The 19,059-nt window shown below is 47.4% G+C and overlaps 6 protein-coding genes across 6 annotated transcripts; 3 read left to right on the top strand and 3 right to left on the bottom strand.

The window, feature by feature from the left end:
* Positions 1-280: 280 nt before the first annotated feature.
* On the top strand, positions 281-3,604 carry UA08_04345 (hypothetical protein; the record flags this gene model as incomplete). Its single annotated transcript, XM_020266658.1, has 3 exons — positions 281-505; positions 550-1,038; positions 1,091-3,604. The coding sequence occupies 3 exons, from the start codon at positions 281-283 to the stop codon at positions 3,602-3,604; spliced, it is 3,228 nt and encodes a 1,075-aa protein (XP_020120667.1).
* A 395-nt stretch (positions 3,605-3,999) lies between these two features.
* Positions 4,000-5,752, top strand: UA08_04344 (hypothetical protein; the record flags this gene model as incomplete). The annotated part of the gene is made up of 3 exons (XM_020266657.1): positions 4,000-4,268; positions 4,338-4,458; positions 4,517-5,752. The coding sequence occupies 3 exons, from the start codon at positions 4,000-4,002 to the stop codon at positions 5,750-5,752; spliced, it is 1,626 nt and encodes a 541-aa protein (XP_020120662.1).
* Positions 5,753-6,851: 1,099 nt separating this feature from the next.
* Positions 6,852-7,427, bottom strand: UA08_04343 (hypothetical protein; the record flags this gene model as incomplete). Its single annotated transcript, XM_020266656.1, has 1 exon — positions 6,852-7,427. One exon carries the CDS (start codon positions 7,425-7,427, stop codon positions 6,852-6,854), a length of 576 nt encoding a protein of 191 aa, XP_020120661.1.
* Positions 7,428-9,648: 2,221 nt separating this feature from the next.
* Positions 9,649-10,831, bottom strand: UA08_04342 (Glutathione S-transferase omega-like 2; the record flags this gene model as incomplete). The annotated part of the gene is made up of 4 exons (XM_020266655.1): positions 9,649-9,801; positions 9,862-10,320; positions 10,382-10,668; positions 10,729-10,831. The coding sequence occupies 4 exons, from the start codon at positions 10,829-10,831 to the stop codon at positions 9,649-9,651; spliced, it is 1,002 nt and encodes a 333-aa protein (XP_020120664.1).
* A 457-nt stretch (positions 10,832-11,288) lies between these two features.
* UA08_04341 (hypothetical protein) lies at positions 11,289-14,592 on the bottom strand (the record flags this gene model as incomplete). Its single annotated transcript, XM_020266654.1, has 6 exons — positions 11,289-11,929; positions 11,996-12,187; positions 12,253-12,690; positions 12,750-13,084; positions 13,150-13,247; positions 13,309-14,592. The coding sequence occupies 6 exons, from the start codon at positions 14,590-14,592 to the stop codon at positions 11,289-11,291; spliced, it is 2,988 nt and encodes a 995-aa protein (XP_020120663.1).
* Positions 14,593-16,093: 1,501 nt separating this feature from the next.
* On the top strand, positions 16,094-18,169 carry UA08_04340 (hypothetical protein; the record flags this gene model as incomplete). The annotated part of the gene is made up of 8 exons (XM_020266653.1): positions 16,094-16,255; positions 16,314-16,717; positions 16,776-16,891; positions 16,946-17,123; positions 17,186-17,500; positions 17,558-17,887; positions 17,944-18,015; positions 18,070-18,169. 8 exons carry the CDS (start codon positions 16,094-16,096, stop codon positions 18,167-18,169), a joined length of 1,677 nt encoding a protein of 558 aa, XP_020120424.1.
* Positions 18,170-19,059: the final 890 nt, after the last annotated feature.

Here is a 19,059-nt window from a genome sequence, read left to right as displayed (position 1 = left end):
TTGGTTGCCTGGAACAGACTTTATTTATTTTTCTTCCACTTCGTATGAGTACTTATTGTATCCTCCAGGCTTCCAGCTGTGATGCTGTTACTGCATTCCGTGATCCGGTCTTACTCGGTCTCGGGCTGCCTCTGATTCGTGTAACTGATCGCCACTGCAGCTGCTCCTAATTAGGCTGCCATCATCATACATCGCTGATATTCCTCAACGTTTCTTCCACACGCCTCTATCTTGCACGTTTTACTTGCTTGCAGAAGCTTTTTGGATTACTGCATGCAAAATGTTCAAGCCATTTCAAATCAGAAACTTGCATCTCTATCCGGTGGAAGAGAATCTATATGACTCTTCAACTGAAAGCATCATTTCCAGCTCCCATGTTGATGAGACTCGGTGTAGACCATCAGGTCTTATTCACTTGACAGGCCCGGAATACGATGATATAATACGCGATCATCCAAATGCTAGATTGACATATTTGGATGATGACGACGGTGATATCATCACCGTGAGTCTTTTCCCCCTTTCGTCTTGTCACTTTGATGCTAATAGCCCTCTCAGGTTGGATCCTCTTTCGAGCTCGAGCAACGCCTTGACGAACCAGTTGAAGCAATAAGTGTTGTAGGAGCCGCTCTGTCGACCCAGATAGATGAGACTCCTATGCATTTGTTTGACATCCGTCGCTCGAGGTCTGTAATCGAGCTTTGGAAGGATGTTGAACAAAGCTCGGCCCGGCGCCGCTTTACACCCGACTGCATAACTCAGCTGGGACTCACAGGGGCAGGTGACTCAGTGAATTTCGGTAAAGATGAGCATTCGCCTGAAACCCGCGAGCTAGGAATCAACCAGTCTGTGGACCTGCGTAAACAGTGGTTAGATGCCTGCAGACCCCCTCAGCTTTTACCAAAGGAAACTGGAGAGCATGGACAACAAGATCATGTCCTTTGTGACGTAAAGCCTGCTTCCGAACCAACGGCATCGGAAAGACCTTCATCAACTATCATGTCCCTATCTGCGATTACTGCTGAAGGAAGACGTCAGGTGAGTGACAATGTTTGTGGGATTTAAAACCTTCTAAGCTTACTTTTCGCAGGCAGAGGAAGCAGGGAGCCGCTTCCATAGCTTCAAAAATATACCTGCTGGCTCTAAAGCAGTGCCTAATTTTATACTTAACCAACAAAACCATTGGGCTTGCCCACCACAGGCAGTGACGAAAACCAAAAGTCACCATGCGTCTGAAGATTCAATTGGACTGGCCTCCGAGAACTCCTCACATTCGATTCAAAAACCACCTACAACTATTCAATTTTCACAAGCTAGGACAGAGCCACAGCCGCTTCTGTCGGCTTTCGAAGCTGAGATGGCTAAGATTCTAGAAGAGAATGCCAAGGAACATACAAACGAACCAACCAATTCCACTACTCCTCTAGAATCTGGTGCTCGCTCTGCTAGCTCCACTGAGCAGAAATGGCCTGTCAATCTTATAACCGGTATTCTGCAAACCGTCGCAGGCGGCATTGAAAATCTGGGGTCAGAGCTTAAATTGAAAATTCCGGAAGTCGAACGTCACTTGGCCAATGCACAGAGAACCATCCCAGAGGATGTTAGCGCTACCATGCATAATGCCTTGTCAGCCGTCGAGACACAAATTCAAAATCTAGCACGAGTCATACAGAATGCATCTAATGCCTCTAGTGAAGCTGCGGAAAGGGTACGCCGGGCCGAACTCAGGTCTACCGAGCAGGTTATCAGCGGCCTTGGCGATATGGCTCATGAATTTGAAGAGTTTGGAAAAACCTTGTTTGCCGCATTCGAGGCTGAATTTGGTCAACGAAGCAATAGCAGTGAGGCAAATGCTATAGATCCTAACACTATTCACAACCAGGATGCAATTTCCACACGGCCTCAAACAACATCTAACGAGGATCAGGCCTCACCCGAACCACTTGATCAGAGTTCGGAAAAGGAGACCCTTTCTCCAGAAGCCGACATTTCCTTAGATTCCTCCAACAAGTCTTCAGAAGAAGCAGCAGCAGCAGTCGTTTCTCCAATTGCTTCGTATCAACGCCCACCGCCACCTCACCCAAAATCTTCCTTATTGTCACAGACTGCAGGCAAGTCTGTTTCAAACAATCAACCGCAGGCAGCTGGTCCGATTGAACCCGTGAAACCCCTATTCTCTAATTGGCCAAACCGTCCAGCCTTTGTATCATCATTTACATCCACAGTCACTCGACCATCAGGATCTATGGATGCTATGAACCATGGGCAAGTTCAGCCATTTGAGCCGACTTCTACAGATCGTCAACCCGCCTCTTTCCTAGAGAGCGTTAACACATTGCGTCCAAGTGATTCTGTCGCATCCCTTTTCCTGGGTAACATTGGATTTCAAGTGACCGCGCGAGTTATTGAAGAAGTTCTTGCCTCTAAGGGCTTCTCGGCTCAAGTCCAGCTCCCATTAGATTCTTCTACTGGGAAACACGCTGGTTTTGGATATGCTCGTTTTCATTCAGCTTCTTCCGCAAAAGCTGCTCTCGATACACTTCAGGGTATCATCATTGATGGCCATTCTCTGAACTTGGAATACAGTGATAATTCTCCGATTGATGTGTTGCAAACACAAGCCCCTGCCAGTCAGACGACACGTATAACTTCCAACGCCTCGCTTAACCGAAGAGTGCACCACCGTCATTCGTGGCAACAAAATACGCCACAAGTTCCAGAGAACAGGTCGTTGATGGCCTCTAGCAGCGACAATCTACCAAATCTCACCAGCGGCAATGCTCGAAGCAACCTCTATTCTCCCCCGAAACTCTTTTCCAGCCACTCCTTAGTTGAAGGTGATACCTCTCAAAACCACCCAGAAGAAAGTCCCGAATTTGCTGCTCGCTACCCTTCTTTACTCCCAACCTTTAGATCTCAGGAAAATCCCGTGGCTGTGCCTGAGCGTTCGATGACGCTCAGTCCTAACTCGGAGATCGCTCGCTTTCCCCCAGTCTCCCAACTAGACGCGCACCTATTGGCAAACCAACATCGCTCCGGGAATCGTACAGATAGTAGACACAGTCTGTCGAACCCCAATCGGGCACATCCACTGACAAGAGTTTCTGCCGAGAGAGCCGTCGAAAGTCCTAGTTCCCACCGGCTGCGCGAGCCGCGTCGCACGGCTTCAACCATAAATCAAAGATACCCTCGTGAGTTCGAGAGAGATCGTAGTAGCGCGCATGCTCTTAGACGCAGAGCCACAGAGGCCATACCTTTGCGCCATCTCGCACATGAGAATGCGTCTCGAGAAGCACGCTCCTCAAGCCTCTACGAAAGACGAACTCGCACTCTCCCAGGTAGTTTCCCCGTGGACGACGCGCCAATTCCAGCAACTAGCGATGACGATGGCTCTTCAGATCAGGATATGAGGACTGCAATGCGTCGAAGTATTATTGACAATTGTGTAGATAAATTGATCAATTTTGGGTATGGTAGTCAGGTCGATGGCGGACGACAGAGGCTCAGTATATATGCGGAGGCCGCTGATGGCAAACTTTCTGAAGCCATCGACATGATTGAGGAAGAGAGGACAGCCTATGAGCGTTACGTGGCAAACACCTGATTGGTGCTTTATGTTTGAGGACTGGTTATAGTCACGCTCTTTCTGGAATCATGGAATGTTCCTTTTGTTGTTGCTGTCGATTTCATGATATGTTGTAGGTGTGATTAAATTTCAAGACAGAGAACACTGCTAGATGGGATAGGGACAAATAAATTGACTGTGGAAAAATAATCTACAAATAAACTCTCTCTACAGTTGAACTGGCGTAAACTTAGCTGTTTATTGTGATCCCAATCAATGCTTAAGCCGCTTAAGAAGGAGTAAATATTCTGCGCGCGGCGCCGGAGACTTGCCGACGGCTCCACCTTGAAATCAATTGCTTGAGTCACCGAGCTACGTTTCACCACAACCCTTAAGCAATCCTATCTGCGTGTCTGTCAAATTTACCATTCGCAATGCGGACATGGCGACGGTCCTTCTCCACATCCATTATACGATACAGCCAATCGAGCGCCTTAGGTAGTTGCAATCGGTTGCGATGCGCAGAACTCTTAAATGTGTCGTCAGAGAAAGACAAGGCGCGCGAATTCGAGAATGAGAACGTCACATTGAAAGGATTCATTCGTTCAGTGAGGAAGCAGAAACGATTTGCCTTTGCTGAAATATCGGACGGCTCAACAGTGCAGTCGTTGCAGGCGATTTTGACACCGGACCAGGCAGCTGAGTGAGTATATGCGATTCGAAGAATTTCACCAAGGGCCCCCTTTTGGCTGATTTGATTTCCCTTCCAAAGCCTGTCAACCGGTGCCGCGATTGAGATATCTGGTATATGGAAAGCTTGTCCACCTGGGAAGGAGCAGACACATGAGCTGCAGACTACAACGATACAAGTCGTGGGAGATGCGGATCCAGAGGTTAGCACAAACAACGAGCAGGGATTAAGTCCAATGTTAACTTGATCAATGTGCGCAGACTTATCCAATCCAGAAGAAATATCACTCTTCGGATTTTCTAAGACAAATTCCTCACTTGCGATTACGGACACCCTTCAACTCGTTACTCTCTCGATTTCGCTCCGAGTGCATATACCAGCTGGGTCAGGTGTTTAGGTCACATCCACATGGAGGATTTACACAAGTACAGCCGCCGCTGATTACTTCGTCGGACTGTGAGGGTGCAGGAGAGACATTCACTTTGTCCCCAGAATCTTCTGCATTGCCAGCACCCGGAGAGGAAGTTGAGCACTTCTTTCGCAGTCCCAAATACCTAACGGTTTCATCACAACTTCATTTAGAAGCCTATGCTGCCGAACTCGGGAATGTATGGACACTCTCGCCGACTTTCCGAGCGGAAAAGAGTGATACACCGCGCCATTTGAGCGAGTTCTACATGCTCGAGGCCGAAGTGAACTTTGCCAATGAATTATCCAGTCTCCTAGATCTAGTGGAATATTTGATTCGAGATCTAGCTCGGCGGCTTCATGACACCCCGGTCGGACAGGAAATATTGTCAGCTAAACGATCCGGCGAGCCTGGTCTAGATACAGTCGACTTTAATGAAGCCCTTCGCAGAAGATGGGATGTACTACTATCCGGGCCTGAATGGCCTCGTATTACATATACGCGGGCGATCGAAATGCTTCAGGATGCGGTAACTAATCACGGAGCCTCATTTACCCACCAACCGTCATGGTCCGAGGGCCTTCAGCTCGAGCATGAGAAGTATATTGTGGACACCCTTTTCCACGGAGTACCCGTCTTTGTCACAGACTACCCCCAAAAAGTGAAGCCCTTCTACATGGCGCCATCGCCCTCTGCCGAAGGAGGTGCAACGGTGGCGTGTTTCGATCTCCTCTTCCCTGAAATCTGTGAAGTCGTAGGCGGATCCCTTCGTGAACATCGATTACCTGCGCTGATCGATAAAATGCGCAAGTACGGGTTGATTAAACAGCGTCGTCGTCACTCTACCCAGTACTCAGCCACATCACAACAACAGCTAGATGATGAGGGTGGCTCGGAGTATCCGTATCTCGAACCGGGCGAGGACCTTGGCCATTTGCAGTGGTACGCTGACCTTCGGCGCTGGGGGAGTGCGCCACATGGAGGATTCGGACTTGGGTTTGATCGTTTAATTGGATATCTCGCTGGAGTCAGCAGTCTTCGCGATGTAGTTCCGTTCCCGAGATATTTCAAGAGAGCCGATTGCTAGAAGTATGTACAGTATTGGGGGTGGATACTGAAGATGATGTGTATGTATTATATTATATCTGTATTATACTAAAAAACAAAACACCGCGGGAATGCTTGCTTTATGCAGAGTAAGCAATAACCTGGATTTCATTCAAGGCGCCGCGCCCCTTGATCCCAGTATTTGTTTTGCTTCTCTCAATTCTTCGTTCGTCCGTATATAGAGTAAATGGCCCTTTAATGCCATACTAAAACATTACAGTAAAATCTATGTAATTTGAATGATATACTAATCAGCAGGACAAGAAATCGAGTGTGTGCGTGAAACGATCAATGTTTCACTGTTTCAGCAATGCACCCATTTTCGCCCCCATCTATAAGCTCGGCTTGTCATTCCTCACCGTCTGCGGCGCCCTCAAATTTCCTGGATTGACAAATGGAGGAATGATGTTGGTCTTGAGTATCACTTATACCTTAGGTAGATTGGTAGAAGGATAATCTCCGGTGAAACCATGTACCAAGACCACAGTGGAAGCAAGTTGAAGTATATAAAATAAATTCACAAAATATATCAAATATATCAAAAGAAGATAAAACTATCTGCTGGCGCGAAAGCCTGGGTATATCTATCCCTAAACCCCTTCACCCCTGAAAAAAAAGCAAAAAGAAAAAAAAAAAAAAAAAACGAAAGCACAAAATTTTTGACAGTTCCATGTCCCGTTTCCCATTTCCCATGTCCCGTATACCATATATCATGTTATCCATTTAGGAAGGCAACCGGGCCTGACCTGATCGTATTGTCCGTCGTAAATTCGGGTTTTCCTTTTTCCATGTCTTTGTTCCTAATTTCTAGTTTTCCGAATCCTGTCTAAGCTAGTAGGATGGAAAGAAAAAAGGAGACAAATAAAGAAGAAAAGATAATGTCCCAAGTCCAGCAGAGAAATGTTTAAAAAAGGACAAGCTGGCTCGTCGCTGGTCTGATGTGGACAGCAGAAGAGTTGACTCGTAGCTTGTCAGAGATAGAAGAGAAAAGAAGAAAAATAAAATTCAATCCACTCAGTGCAATTGGATAGCTGGTCAACCAGGACCTTGTGTCTGCTTGAAAGAAGAAAAGCTCTTTCTTAAGCAGTGATGGTGACGTTGGAAGATCCCAAGTTGAGGTGAAGCAGGTTACTGCTGGTGCATGCGTGTGTAGCAGTGTTATCATCGGGGAACAGATAAGCAGCAGCACAGGCATAGTCGCCGGGTGCACAGATGGCGGACGGGCAGTCGGCATCATCGGAAGTCACAGCGAAGCCCACGGTGGAGAACCCAGAGTTGTCACCCATGTTGATGCAGGAGAGATCCCACCAGATAATGGGGTCGTCGTAGGTGTACTCGTACTGAAGCACGTCGGTTTCTTCAGGAGTGAAGGACATCTTGATAGAAATACCGCCACCATTAGGGTTGGTGCGCCAGTTCTCGGAGTAGCTCTCTCCGCTGTTGATGGTGTACATCTCGCTGGAGACGTCGGAGACGGACCACAGGTAGATAGTCTGGTCCATGTTATTGGTGATCTCAACGCCGTCGCTAGTGACAGTGGTATCGCGAGGCACGACCTGGTGGCCATGGGCGTGGCGGCGACCATTGTGGGAAGTCGGGAGGGCAGACGCAGCAGCGCTGAGAGCAGCGAAGATTCCAATAGCCTTGGTGAACATTTTGATTTGGTTTCTTTTTATCCTTAAAATAAAAAACGTTTTTTTCTCAGGAGGCTTTCCAAAAATGAGTGTATCTTTTCGAAAAAGACTGGATAATCTCTATCAAAGAGATTGAAATTGAGTGACTGTGAGGTTGTTTGGTTTGTGTTAAGGAATGACTACTCTCGAAGGAGTGGATGTGATAGCCTCTGTGGGAGAACGAAACAAACAGAAATCAAGTACAACCAGGGTCAAAGGACTGCTTATATACAGGCATGGGAGGGTGTGTGGAGGGAGGGGTCTGCGTTTCAGAGTCCTCCATTATTCGCATTTCTTTCACCTGGCTGCCTTTCTAAGTTTTCTTTTTTTCGGAGCAATCCACATCTCAGTGCTAGCAGGGCCCGCAGCAGCGGGGACGATTGGGAGCAAATTTGCTTGCAGCCGGTGTCCCACCGCTGAGGTTTTGGCGTCAGGTACTTTGAAATTTGCGGTCTTCTGTAGCGCGTTTTGCTGGCCAGGCTGGATTAGTGCGAGGTCTGACAACGGAGTAAGCCTGCATCCGTTGGGCGTCCAGTCGGTGGCGCTGGCCAGACACGGAGCCATAACTTATAAGATCTTGTTTAATTAGGGCCAGTAAGGAAGCCCCGTCCAGCGAAGGGATCCAGAACACATCGTCCATTGATCGGATTGGCAGGCGATCGGGCTGATCCACGGCAAATCGTGCGCTTAGCTGCATCAGCGGACGCCGAAAAACGAGCTGACGGGGTCGCTATTGGTGTGCCTGAGCTGGCAGTCGACACGGTAGCGTCGAAGCAATAGCAGTAGCAAATGCCGGAAGGCCAGCATATGGTCAGGCACGTTTTTTGCTGGTTCCATGGTCGCAGAGAGATCCATAGAGACGTTGGAAGGCACTGCCAATCGGCTGTCCGTCCACGTCGGGTCGATGTTTGGCTCGTTTGCTAGCCAATCAGCGGCCAGGCCCTCGCTCGAGATGATTGGCTGGCCACATCCGACTCGTCCCGCGCCGACGGCCTCTTTCGGCGAGTATCCAGCCGGATTCGCGCGCTATGATTGGCCAGTGCGTGGCTGTATTCTTCCGCCGTGGCAATCATCATTCATACGTACTAATGAGTATATCAACGGCCATGCGGAATGGCAAAAATAGACAGGGATGGGCGAAATTAGAGTCAATCCGAAGTAGTGATCAAAGCCACTGCCACTTCCGCTTTCCTCTTCTGTCCACACCCACATTCAGAATTTTCTAGTACTCAGTCCTACTACTTAGTAAGAGGGGGGGAAAAAAAGCAGAGAAAGGCAGTGGCGACCATCGTTGGCGGAGTCAGCCGAATAGAACAGACTCTTCCAAACAGGCGACATTTCTACCAATAAGCAACGGTCACGGAACAACCCGCCGCTGTTTGTGATTGATGCCTTACATTCTAGAATCTACCTCGCTTGATCAGCCTGTTTGCATGAGCATAATAAATACTACATGGATACAGCAGACTCACTCCGAGGGACTCCGCCCTGCACAAACGGCCATTCTCTGTGTCTAGACAGTGGCAAAGTCAACAGAAAAATTTCTTTTCCCTGCTCCGTAAAGAGTTGGAATTTTGATTAATGTCTCGTATCCGCCTCACCGCAATTCCACTCTTGTCTTGTTTCTTTAAACTTTTATCCTGCATGCTATTTCAATTTTCAGATGCGATATTCTCAAGTGCCTGCTTAGTTACCACTTAGTGTACCAACATATGTCATAGGCCGGGCTGGGCCTTGGTCAGTTAGGGCTTACGATCTTATCGATACGAACCGCACCACGTGTAAAGCCACGTCCGATCATGCGGAATGAATTCAGCTTCATCAGTGTATTTGATCGGGCAGGAAATATATTACAATGATGTAATCTGATTTATGATTGTGATTTATCACGCGAAGAAGAAAACCACGTATTGACAAGTTATTTGTTATTCGTCTACGGACTTTTTAGGGTTTAAAGTCTGTTCCTGGTACCTTGCATCCGCGCAGCCAATGAGAACGGGCTTTGCATTGTGTCTGATTCGTTGGAATGGAAAGCAATGCACGGTACAGTAGACTACATGAAAACTTTTTTTTTATATATGTGTCCGATTGAATGCGTGATTTATTGATGTAGCTATCGTGTTAGCTAAACTAGCTAGCTCTGTAGGTAGGAAGTATGTACTATTACGTAGTTGAGTTACTGAGCCTAAACGGATGCGTCACATCACAATTTTGCCTCATACTCCAACACCTCCGGGAGGTTCACGCCTCCTACCCTCAAATCCTTCCAGTCCAACTCCACGTAATCTTCTACATGCGGAAAAGGGCCCCTCGGCGTGATAGCCTTGGGGTTGATGCCGTAATGGCTCTTTGTATACTACGACCATCATCAGCACATCTTTTATTCTTAACCTCCAGGCAGAAAGACAAAGCTTACATTTTCTTTGATATGCCTAAAATCAGTAGTGTCCTTAAACCCGGGCACCTTCCAATATACATGTGTCAACCAGTGATTGAGCACCGGGTAATCATGGCGTATAGTGCCGAGATTGCACTTAAAATGCTGCACATACACAGTGTCAAAACGGACCAGTGTCACATACAGCAAGATATCGAGTTCAGTGATATGCTTGCCCAGGACGTATGGACCGCCGTTCTCATGGATGAGACGCTCGAGTCGGTTGAGAGCGCTGAAAACGGGGATTACCTTGTCGTCATACTCTTCTTCGGCGAAGCCCGCTCTGTAAACCCCGCTGTTAAGGTCACGCTGCATCCAGGCAGCGATGGAATCGATCTGGCTGCGCAAAGTCTCGGGATAGAGATCAATAGCGGCCAGGTCTTTGGGGATTAGGTCGTTGAATGCGGTGGGAAGCCATCTCAGCATCTCTGCACTTTCCTATTTAGTCATTTGCTAGTCAGCGTTGGACTCCCAATAATCAAAGTAATCAAAATCTTACATTGTTCACTGCTCTGTTGGTCTTTGTGTCCCACAACAACGGCACCGAGTATCTTCCCTTATACTCCTTATCATCTCTAAAGTAGACACCATGCAGATACTCGCTTCCAAACAGCTTATCCACAGTGGCGCCTTCATACGGATTGGTCTCGGTGGGAAACCTCCAGCCAGGCCAACCCTTCGAGTCGCCTTTTGGATATGGCGCGACAATCGACAGGTCGATGATGGACTGTAGACCTTTGATGTGGCGGACGATGTTGACGCGGTGCGCAAAGGGACAGAACAAGCCTGTGCTCGTTAATTAGCTATTATCATTATCATCTAGCACAAGTGATAACGTGTATATACCAACGTAAAGATGATATCGACCAGCTTCCGGCGCAAATTCCCCGCCGGACTTGACAATGCCGTGCCAGCCATCGGCAGTTCCTTGCTGGTGGATTCCAGACATATTGTTATTTCTGCTCTTTTAATCAATACCTACGAAGTAATGTATGCGTGTGATGGATAAAGCTAATAGAAATAGATTTTTATAGTAGTTCTGGCGTTGTGGAATTTTGGTTGATTTAGTGAGGGAGGGACACTCCGATGACGCCATTGATGATATCTGCCCCTCCATCCGACGTTAGGTACCGCTGACCGTTCAGTTGCTACTTGAAAGGAGTTGAAAATAAGTATTCTATTACTATATTTCAAATGCTGATAGTATCGTGTCAATGACTTTTAATTGTCCAGTGCTCGTCACAGAATGAAATAAGATGGATAAGGATCGGAAACAATATATGCATCAAAATTCAAGTGTGCAAAACGAATATCCTTGTCGTTATTTAAACTAGGTGGAAAAGAGAAACTTAATGAGTAATCGCCAAATCTACTCAATCAATCAATCAATCAACAATCAACAATCATCACCACAATGGCGCTCGTATTCCTGCAAGGCTAGAGAGCGCTCCTTCCCCTGTACTAACAGCATCATCTTTCTTTCGATGTCCTGCCAGGTCAAGATTGATCTGGCGGTGTACATGCACCAGCCAATCCACGTAACTCTGCGCCTCATTGTTGCGGTCTTCTAGTAGTAATCGCGCAAACTCGTATTCGGCTCCGTCCATCCCTTGCCGCGCCAGTTGGATGGTGACTGCCTTTGATCCGCGCACCGTAGACAGGTATTGGAGTAAGTTACGCACTTGGGCATTGAGATGAGTCTCGAGAACTGGAATGGATGATGTGTTGGGATCCAATGCGTGGAGTGATGTAAATCCAGGGCCGAAGAGATCCTCAAGGAGATTGGGGGACACAAAGGAATGCAGCCAGAGCAGAATGTTTTGTCCATTGTCAATCAGATACGCTCCGCCTTCCTCAATCCGGGAGAACGTAGCACGCAATGTAGGAGGAACTTGTAATTGGCCTTGCTCGTTGGCAAACCCATCTTCAGCACTCATGTTGTGAATCGGAATGATCCGCGGATATAGGTACAACGACATTTCCAAGCATCCCATGCCACGGAGCATGCGCAAGTCATGCACCCGTCGGTCTGCCGTCTCGCTACCACCTAGAGAGGGAATTTTATTTAGCTTCATAATAACAATCTCCACCTCTAAAGGGACGATTATCTTACCTTTGAAGGCTCTCGACTTAATCAAACTGAGCATATACATTGAAAACTCTTTGAGATTTTCTGGTAGAACCAGTTGACCAGGAGGATGCGACCCGGAGAAATTCTTGCGATATCCGGAGAAGATATCTACGGTCTTTTCCGTAATGTTGGCGCGAATGTCCTTCAGGGTCTTGTCGCCGGCTTTGGAAGCAGCTGGGAGAAAAAATTTAGTTCTCAGAGTCAATCGTCAGAGGGGGTAAAGGACTAGTAAATTTTACCTTCTTTGGCAATAATGGCAACGACCGCATCTTGATCGATACACTTCATCGTCTCGATTCCACCCTCATTAACGCCAGCCACAATATTGATACAACGCACTCGTCGCTGGCCGCTCGCTGATGTATACAATAACGCAGCTTGGAAATGTGCATCGAGTTTGGGGTCCAGCTTTCCGTCGTAACTGAAGAGCACCCCCAACGCCTTGTCGGAATCTATGATTCCAATTTCAAGATCGGCGCCGAATGTGTGTTGCAAAAAGTTGCCATGGTATGCTGAGACCTGGAGCCCATTGGAACATCGAACTTTCATCAAAGCTTGATAGCCTGTTTCGCGAGTGGCCGCGTGGGATAGCTCCTGGGATAGTTTGAGCACGTCCCGTGGGGCGTGGAAATTGGGATAGAAGAAGCTTTCTCCGCCAGAAATGGATGCAGTATACCCTAGCAGACAGTGTTAATTTGTAATACAGATGGGAAAAGGGGGATCATAAAATATTCACCTATTGTTGTTAAGTCGATAAAGTTCCCGCCAGGCGAGGCCACGAAGAAATCAATGCCAATGCCAGCCTCTGTCAGCTTTGTGGCCACATTTTTCCAATCCGGGTTATCAATGGCAAACAGTTTGTTTTCACCATCAGGTGCTTGGCTTTTGTCCCGTACAGCCAACTTGCCGGGCCCCCATGTGGGCAAGCTAGCCAAAGAACAAATGATCTTGCCGCCCGTTGACTGTAACGCAGACATGGCGGCTTTTATCGTGGGCAGTAAAGCAGACTCGGGAGTCTTAAGGCGAGAGAATATAGTCGGTAGCTGTTCAAGTAGAGAAGTGACGACGGTCCTACATGAATTAGCACATTCCATAGTATGTATAAACGTAAATTCCAATTTAAAAATCCAGCATACTTCGACTCATAGGGGTCTACGAAAAGACCTTCACTGAGGGGGACAAATGGTTCCTCCAAATCCGTCATCACCATCATCTGAGCCTTTTCAAGGCGAGACTGCATGGAATCAGCAAAAAGGAAGAAATAAAAAGAAAAACGGAATTGAAACACGACTTACGGAGAGATTGTAAAAGTGAATTTCTCGGTCAAATGTGACAATACCAATCTTTGACCCTTCAGGGATTTTTCTGAGCTCGGTTTCTGTACTTTCTGTTTGTTCCTCCTCTTCATCGCCGTAAAGTGCATTGAGGATGCCATCACACACGCCTTTCAGAAACCCCCTATTCACAGACTCTACACTAACGTCGATCAAAAACAGCTGTTGTAAGCCCACCGGCTCCTTCACCCAGTATTCTTTAGGCACCGTGAACTCGACGGTTCCCATTATCAATTCGGGTCGCTGCAAGCGATCAACACGCACTCCAGATGGGTCGATTGGCGCAAAATATTCCGGCGGCACATCGTTCGGAAACGTGCACATGTTACAAACAAATTTATTGCCTCCGTGTTTGAATGTCACGAATGGGTTGATATATGTTCTGCACCTTCGACATCTTGGAGGTCCTATCTCGCCAAAGTCTATGACTGGTACTGGTTGTTCGCCCGCATCTAACCTAGCCAATGGCTGCAAAATCATCCCCAGAGGCAAGCCGGTTGAATTCAGGAAATCGGATGAGACAGGAATGTTGTTGAGAGTCAGACGCGCGACCTTTGGCGAAGAGTTTCCTTGGTCATGGGCGATAAACGGGATCGAGGCAGGTGGCGGTACATGGCGTTCCATTGTTGGGTAGACATGGTTAAAGTAGTATTGGGCGGCGAGGTCTCGCGATCGAGGAACACTAGGGATCTGCTCCGGATCTATCTTCCCTTGCGTGGCAACTGACCCTGCTCCGGTAGGCTGATAACCTCCATCTGCAACTGTGCCCGGCGCGATGTTGGATGGTATCTGGCCCGCGGGAACTCCGGGAAAGGCTGTTGGAGCTGGTTGGTTCAGCCCCGTATTCAGGAACTGTGGTTGTGGCTCAGGCTGCGAAGGGAATGCGTTCAGATCATGCGGGGCGGAAGCTCCAAAGTCGTGATGCGCATGGCGATGCTTCTTTTTGTGCCCACGGGCGCCGGCGTCTGACGTTATTCCCAGTCCTTCCATTTGAGAAGCTAACCCCCCCATAGCATTCCCTTGCAAACCTGGTGTTGAAGGTATCAGTCCCGGAGCATATCCTGTGCCGGGCTGCGCAGCGAACTGAGGAGGTTGCGGTCCTCCATATGGTATTCCGGGTTGCGGCTGTGGAGCCGGGTTGGGAGAGGCGTTCGGATAGGAATAGGCCACCGGCTGCTGTTTATCTGGGTTCTCCCCTGGTGCGCCAGCATAGCCAGAGCTATGGTAGGTACTGTAGTCGGCCATTGCGACTCATGGGCAAGTGACAAGGAGGAGAGCAACAAATGCGGGGGTTTCCCAACGTAACTCCGGGTTTGGCCACGTTTAGAATTGTGCCATCACCCTTATTGTCTCAGTAGCTGGTCGAACTGTAGGACGTGGTATTTTCGTTGAAAAAAAAAAATTGGATATAGCTGGCCCTTTCGCAAAAACGTGTCTGGTTGTATCAATTGGTGAAGCTGCGGTCCAATTGAACTGACCACCTAAAGGTCTCTGGTTGGCTGGTTGGCCATCGCGGATTTACTTGGCGCCGACAGTGGGGCCAAGGCACGTGCAATCTGGCTCCTATAAAAGGGCAGTTAACTATGGCAGTCAGCCATGATGCGTGCTGTTTATATTATTATTATAATATATTATTATCTTATTTCGCCGTGAATGCATGAGTAGTGAATTAGATATATTTTATACAGTGGATGATGCTTGTGCGAACAACTTTTGTGTCGAAAACCCTAGTCTGATGCCGCTCACCGTCTTACCATAATCGAGAATTTCCCAAGCCACTCGTGGGGTCGTCTCCCTCTAAGACTATATACTTTCATGGCGTTGTGCACAGGGTAGACTTGCAGATTCCTCCTGGGATTTTCATCTTTCTGACTGGAATTCATTCATAGATCCTAAATCAAGCTCAGCGTGCCAGAGACCAGTTGGCACAGCCTAGATGACACTATCATAGATACGTATATAAACTAGATAGCGGATAGTCCTACAGAGAGCTAAATAAAGCTTAAAATATGTCAGTCTAGCTCTGCTAGACAAGTAAACCAAAAAACTTGTGTTGCCAGTTGACGTCAAGAATAGGCTGGGCCAGACTTCGAAGGCGGGCCGTCCCTTCTACCTCCCGCTCCATCTCCGATCTCTGCCCGATCCTTTAGGCCGACTTATGCATCATGCCGTCGAGTGCCTTCCTTTGTTCATTCCTTTGTTTTCCTGATCCCTGCTTGAAACAAGAAGGCAACCACCCGGAGAGACAGATACATGTAATGTGCTGCAGAGCCTTCCAGGTCGACGCGTCTCAGCTCGTTATCAACACAACAAACAGCTCAAGGTGGGTCGCCGGATATGCATTATGCACTCGCACATGGATAGCTACATAGACTTCGCTAGACGAGCCAATCCTGCTACACCATTCTCGCATGTCCATTTGGTTGAAGTATGACAGCGTCCACTTAGTTGCTGTCCTGCCCCTCTCGCTATTGAGTGAGTCAAATCGCCTCCATTCGTTCATATCACGCTGCAGCTCTTCATCCATGGATCTGCGCCAAAAACGTAGTCGGCCGCTTATCTGGAATGCAATGGCTTACTAGTAGCACCAATACACAGAAAAACAAAACTGTCGAGATAAGTGAGCTATTGGCCGTCATACCACCGCCCAATACGCGATTACTTATATCCTGGTATGTCTGTCTGTCTTAGTCTCCGTCTTTCTCGACTGCTGTTGTGCAAACACTATTCCGTACAGCAAGTAAAAATGGTGCTAAATTCGAATACACAGCTCAAAGATGGCCTCGTGAGCCAGGCAAAAACTGAAAGCATATCTAAAAGTAGACCTCCAGATGATAGACGCCAGCCCGAGATGGCCACCATATATGATGACGACGAGCGGCTATTGGCACGGATAGGCTATAAACAGGTGACTGCTTGCTATCCCTCAGATTTTGAGTTAGTGCTGACTTCATTTTGATCAATAGGAACTAAGACGCGAATTTTCAAAATGGTCGACTATTTCTTATGCCATTTCTATTCTCGGGGTGTTGGGATCAGTCCCAGCTACTTTCTCCTACCCCCTTGCAGCTGGAGGGCCCGGTGCCGCGGTCTGGTGCTGGTTCATAGGATCGTGCATGGCAATGTGCATCGGCAGTTCTGTGGCCGAGCTGGTATCTGCCTACCCAACGGCAGGTGGCATGTATTTTGTCACCAAGCATGTAGTGCCCAAAGATCAGGTTGCTATCTTTGCATGGGTGCAAGGATGGTGCAATCTGCTTGGTCAGACAGCCGGTGTATCAAGCGTCGCATACACTGTTAGCCAGATGCTGCTAGCTTGTGTAAGCATGAATTCTTCATATCTAGGCGAGGGCGAATACTCTTTTTCGCCGTGAGTTTTTTCGTTTAACCCTGTTTGCAAATCTGGCGTTTACTAACATTTTGCGCAGGACTGCAGCACAGACAGTGCTCGTATCGCTTGCTTTACTTTGTGTGATGGGAGTAATCTGTTCCCTTACGACCAAAACTTTGCATCGAATTGTCCTTTGGTTTGCACCAGTGAATAGTGAGATATGACCGTGTAAATTGATTAGGAGCCTCAAACTAATTGCCTATCCAGTTCTAGCAACAATTGGCATATGCATTGCAATCCTAGTCTTAACACCTGAAAAACAATCCGCCAAATGGGTTTTCACTAACGTGACGGACGGATCGGGATGGAGCTCGAAGTTTTTCTCGTTTCTTCTTGGATTCTTGTCTGTGGCATGGACGATGACCGACTATGACGGAACTACTCAGTATGACTCTGCATTCTTGTCACACCGATCTGATGACTTGGTTCACTAACAGTGCTTTGTAGTATGTCAGAGGAGACCCACGACGCAGCAATCCGAGGTCCATTGGCTATTCGTACCGCAGTTGTTGTGTCTGGGCTATTCGGGTGGATGCTTACCGTATCCATGTGCTTTTGCATTGATGATTTGGAAAATATTCTAAACAGCCCTACTAAAATGCCTGCAGCACAGATTTTCCTCAATGCTGGCGGTCAAACTGGAGGAACCGTGATGTGGTTCTTTGTGATCCTCGTTCAATTCTTCACTGGATGTTCTGCCATGCTGGCTGATACTCGCATGGCATACGCATTTGCTCGGGACGAAGCCCTACCATTTTCAAAGTAACTATCTCTTTCTTTATCTGCCTGTCTGTGTGGATTTGCTGCTCACTAGGAAAGGTTTCTGGCGAAAGTCAACAAGACAACGCACACACCGGTGAATTCCGTCTGGTTCGTGGTATTTTTCAGCGCCGCTCTCAACCTCATTGCGATTGGGTCGACCGAGACAGCATCAGCTATTTTCAACATCACCGCTCCGGCGCTGGATATCTCGTATATCTCTGTTATTCTAGCTCACCAGATATATAGACATCGCGTCAGGTTTATAGAGGGACCGTTTACTCTTGGACGATGGGGCAGGCCTATCAACCTTATCTCTATTACATGGGTTATGTTCATCAGCGTTGTACTATTCTTTCCTCCCACGAGACCTGTTACAGCGACGAATATGTGAGTATCTACCTATGTTGATGAGTCAAGCCAACTCACGTGTTATTCATATGTAGGAACTATGCCGTTTGTGTGGCCGCGTTCATTGCCGTCTTCTCACTATCGTGGTGGTGGCTATCAGCAAGGAGGTGAGAATAAACCGGACACGGATTATGTGACGATTATCTCTAACAATGATATAGCAAGTACATTGGCCCACGCACAAAAGAGATCATCGAGCCAATCCCGCATGACGAGTACGATGAGCCAACATTCGACCGCGATCAACCGGAAGACCTTTGAATGGCAAATTTTGATCATCCTTATTTAAGTAGATCGAGAAGGGCTAGTATAGACTGACTGTGAGCATTGGATAAAATATATACTCACTTGAAGTATGCCATACAGAGAGGGTAATTGGTTTAACTATTACAGGTATTTAGTTGATTAGTACACTGGTCGAACTTTCGGATGAATTTAGATAACGTCTTGGATTTATGTAAAGTACGAATTACGTAGTTTAAAAATAAAATTCCCAGAATATCCGTCAGTTGAAGCGCTGTGGACCGAAGAATGGATTAGGGTTTGGATGCTCATGTGATAGTCTTCGACTCAAGAGTCAAAAAACCACAAAATCTTGTCCTTTACGAAACGCCTCATTACATTGGAAAAACACAAAAACCTAGACTGGGTATCAATAATAGACTCCACCCATTCGTAGTTTCTTACCTTGTTAGTAAGAGAAAAGACAGTCATGGCATGATTGACAATTCCAAAACCTGGGGGCCAACAAACTGGCTCCGTCGCACAAAAATCCATGTTTAGTTAAGCTTAATCTTAACTTATAGTTTCGACTATGCCGGCCCGCATCATGTCTTTTACGGAGTATATTTACTAAATATGGAGCAGGCAAATTTGTGATGAGTTATCCTTACCTCTATCCAATCCAATCCAAGATCATAATTGGCAGTCTACAACGCGTAGTATTTACCCAAATAGGCAGTCGACAAAACCTTTCTGCGTGCCCGAGATCTGCGCCTAATGCTGACTAGCTGAACAGTACACACACGCAGTGACCAACCAACCAGCCACGGACGTTTACTTGGGACTCGCATGGAGGGTTAGTTAATCTACTTGGTGATTCGCTATGTGTTCACTAAGCTACGGATACATGACTCTGCAATGGGGCGAGG

This window comes from Talaromyces atroroseus, assembly GCF_001907595.1.
Source record: "Talaromyces atroroseus strain IBT 11181 chromosome Unknown scaffold_4, whole genome shotgun sequence".
Taxonomy (NCBI): Eukaryota; Fungi; Ascomycota; class Eurotiomycetes; order Eurotiales; family Trichocomaceae; genus Talaromyces; species Talaromyces atroroseus.
The sequence above is the reverse complement of the archived record's forward strand: the minus strand, read 5'-3'. Positions and strand labels throughout refer to the sequence as shown.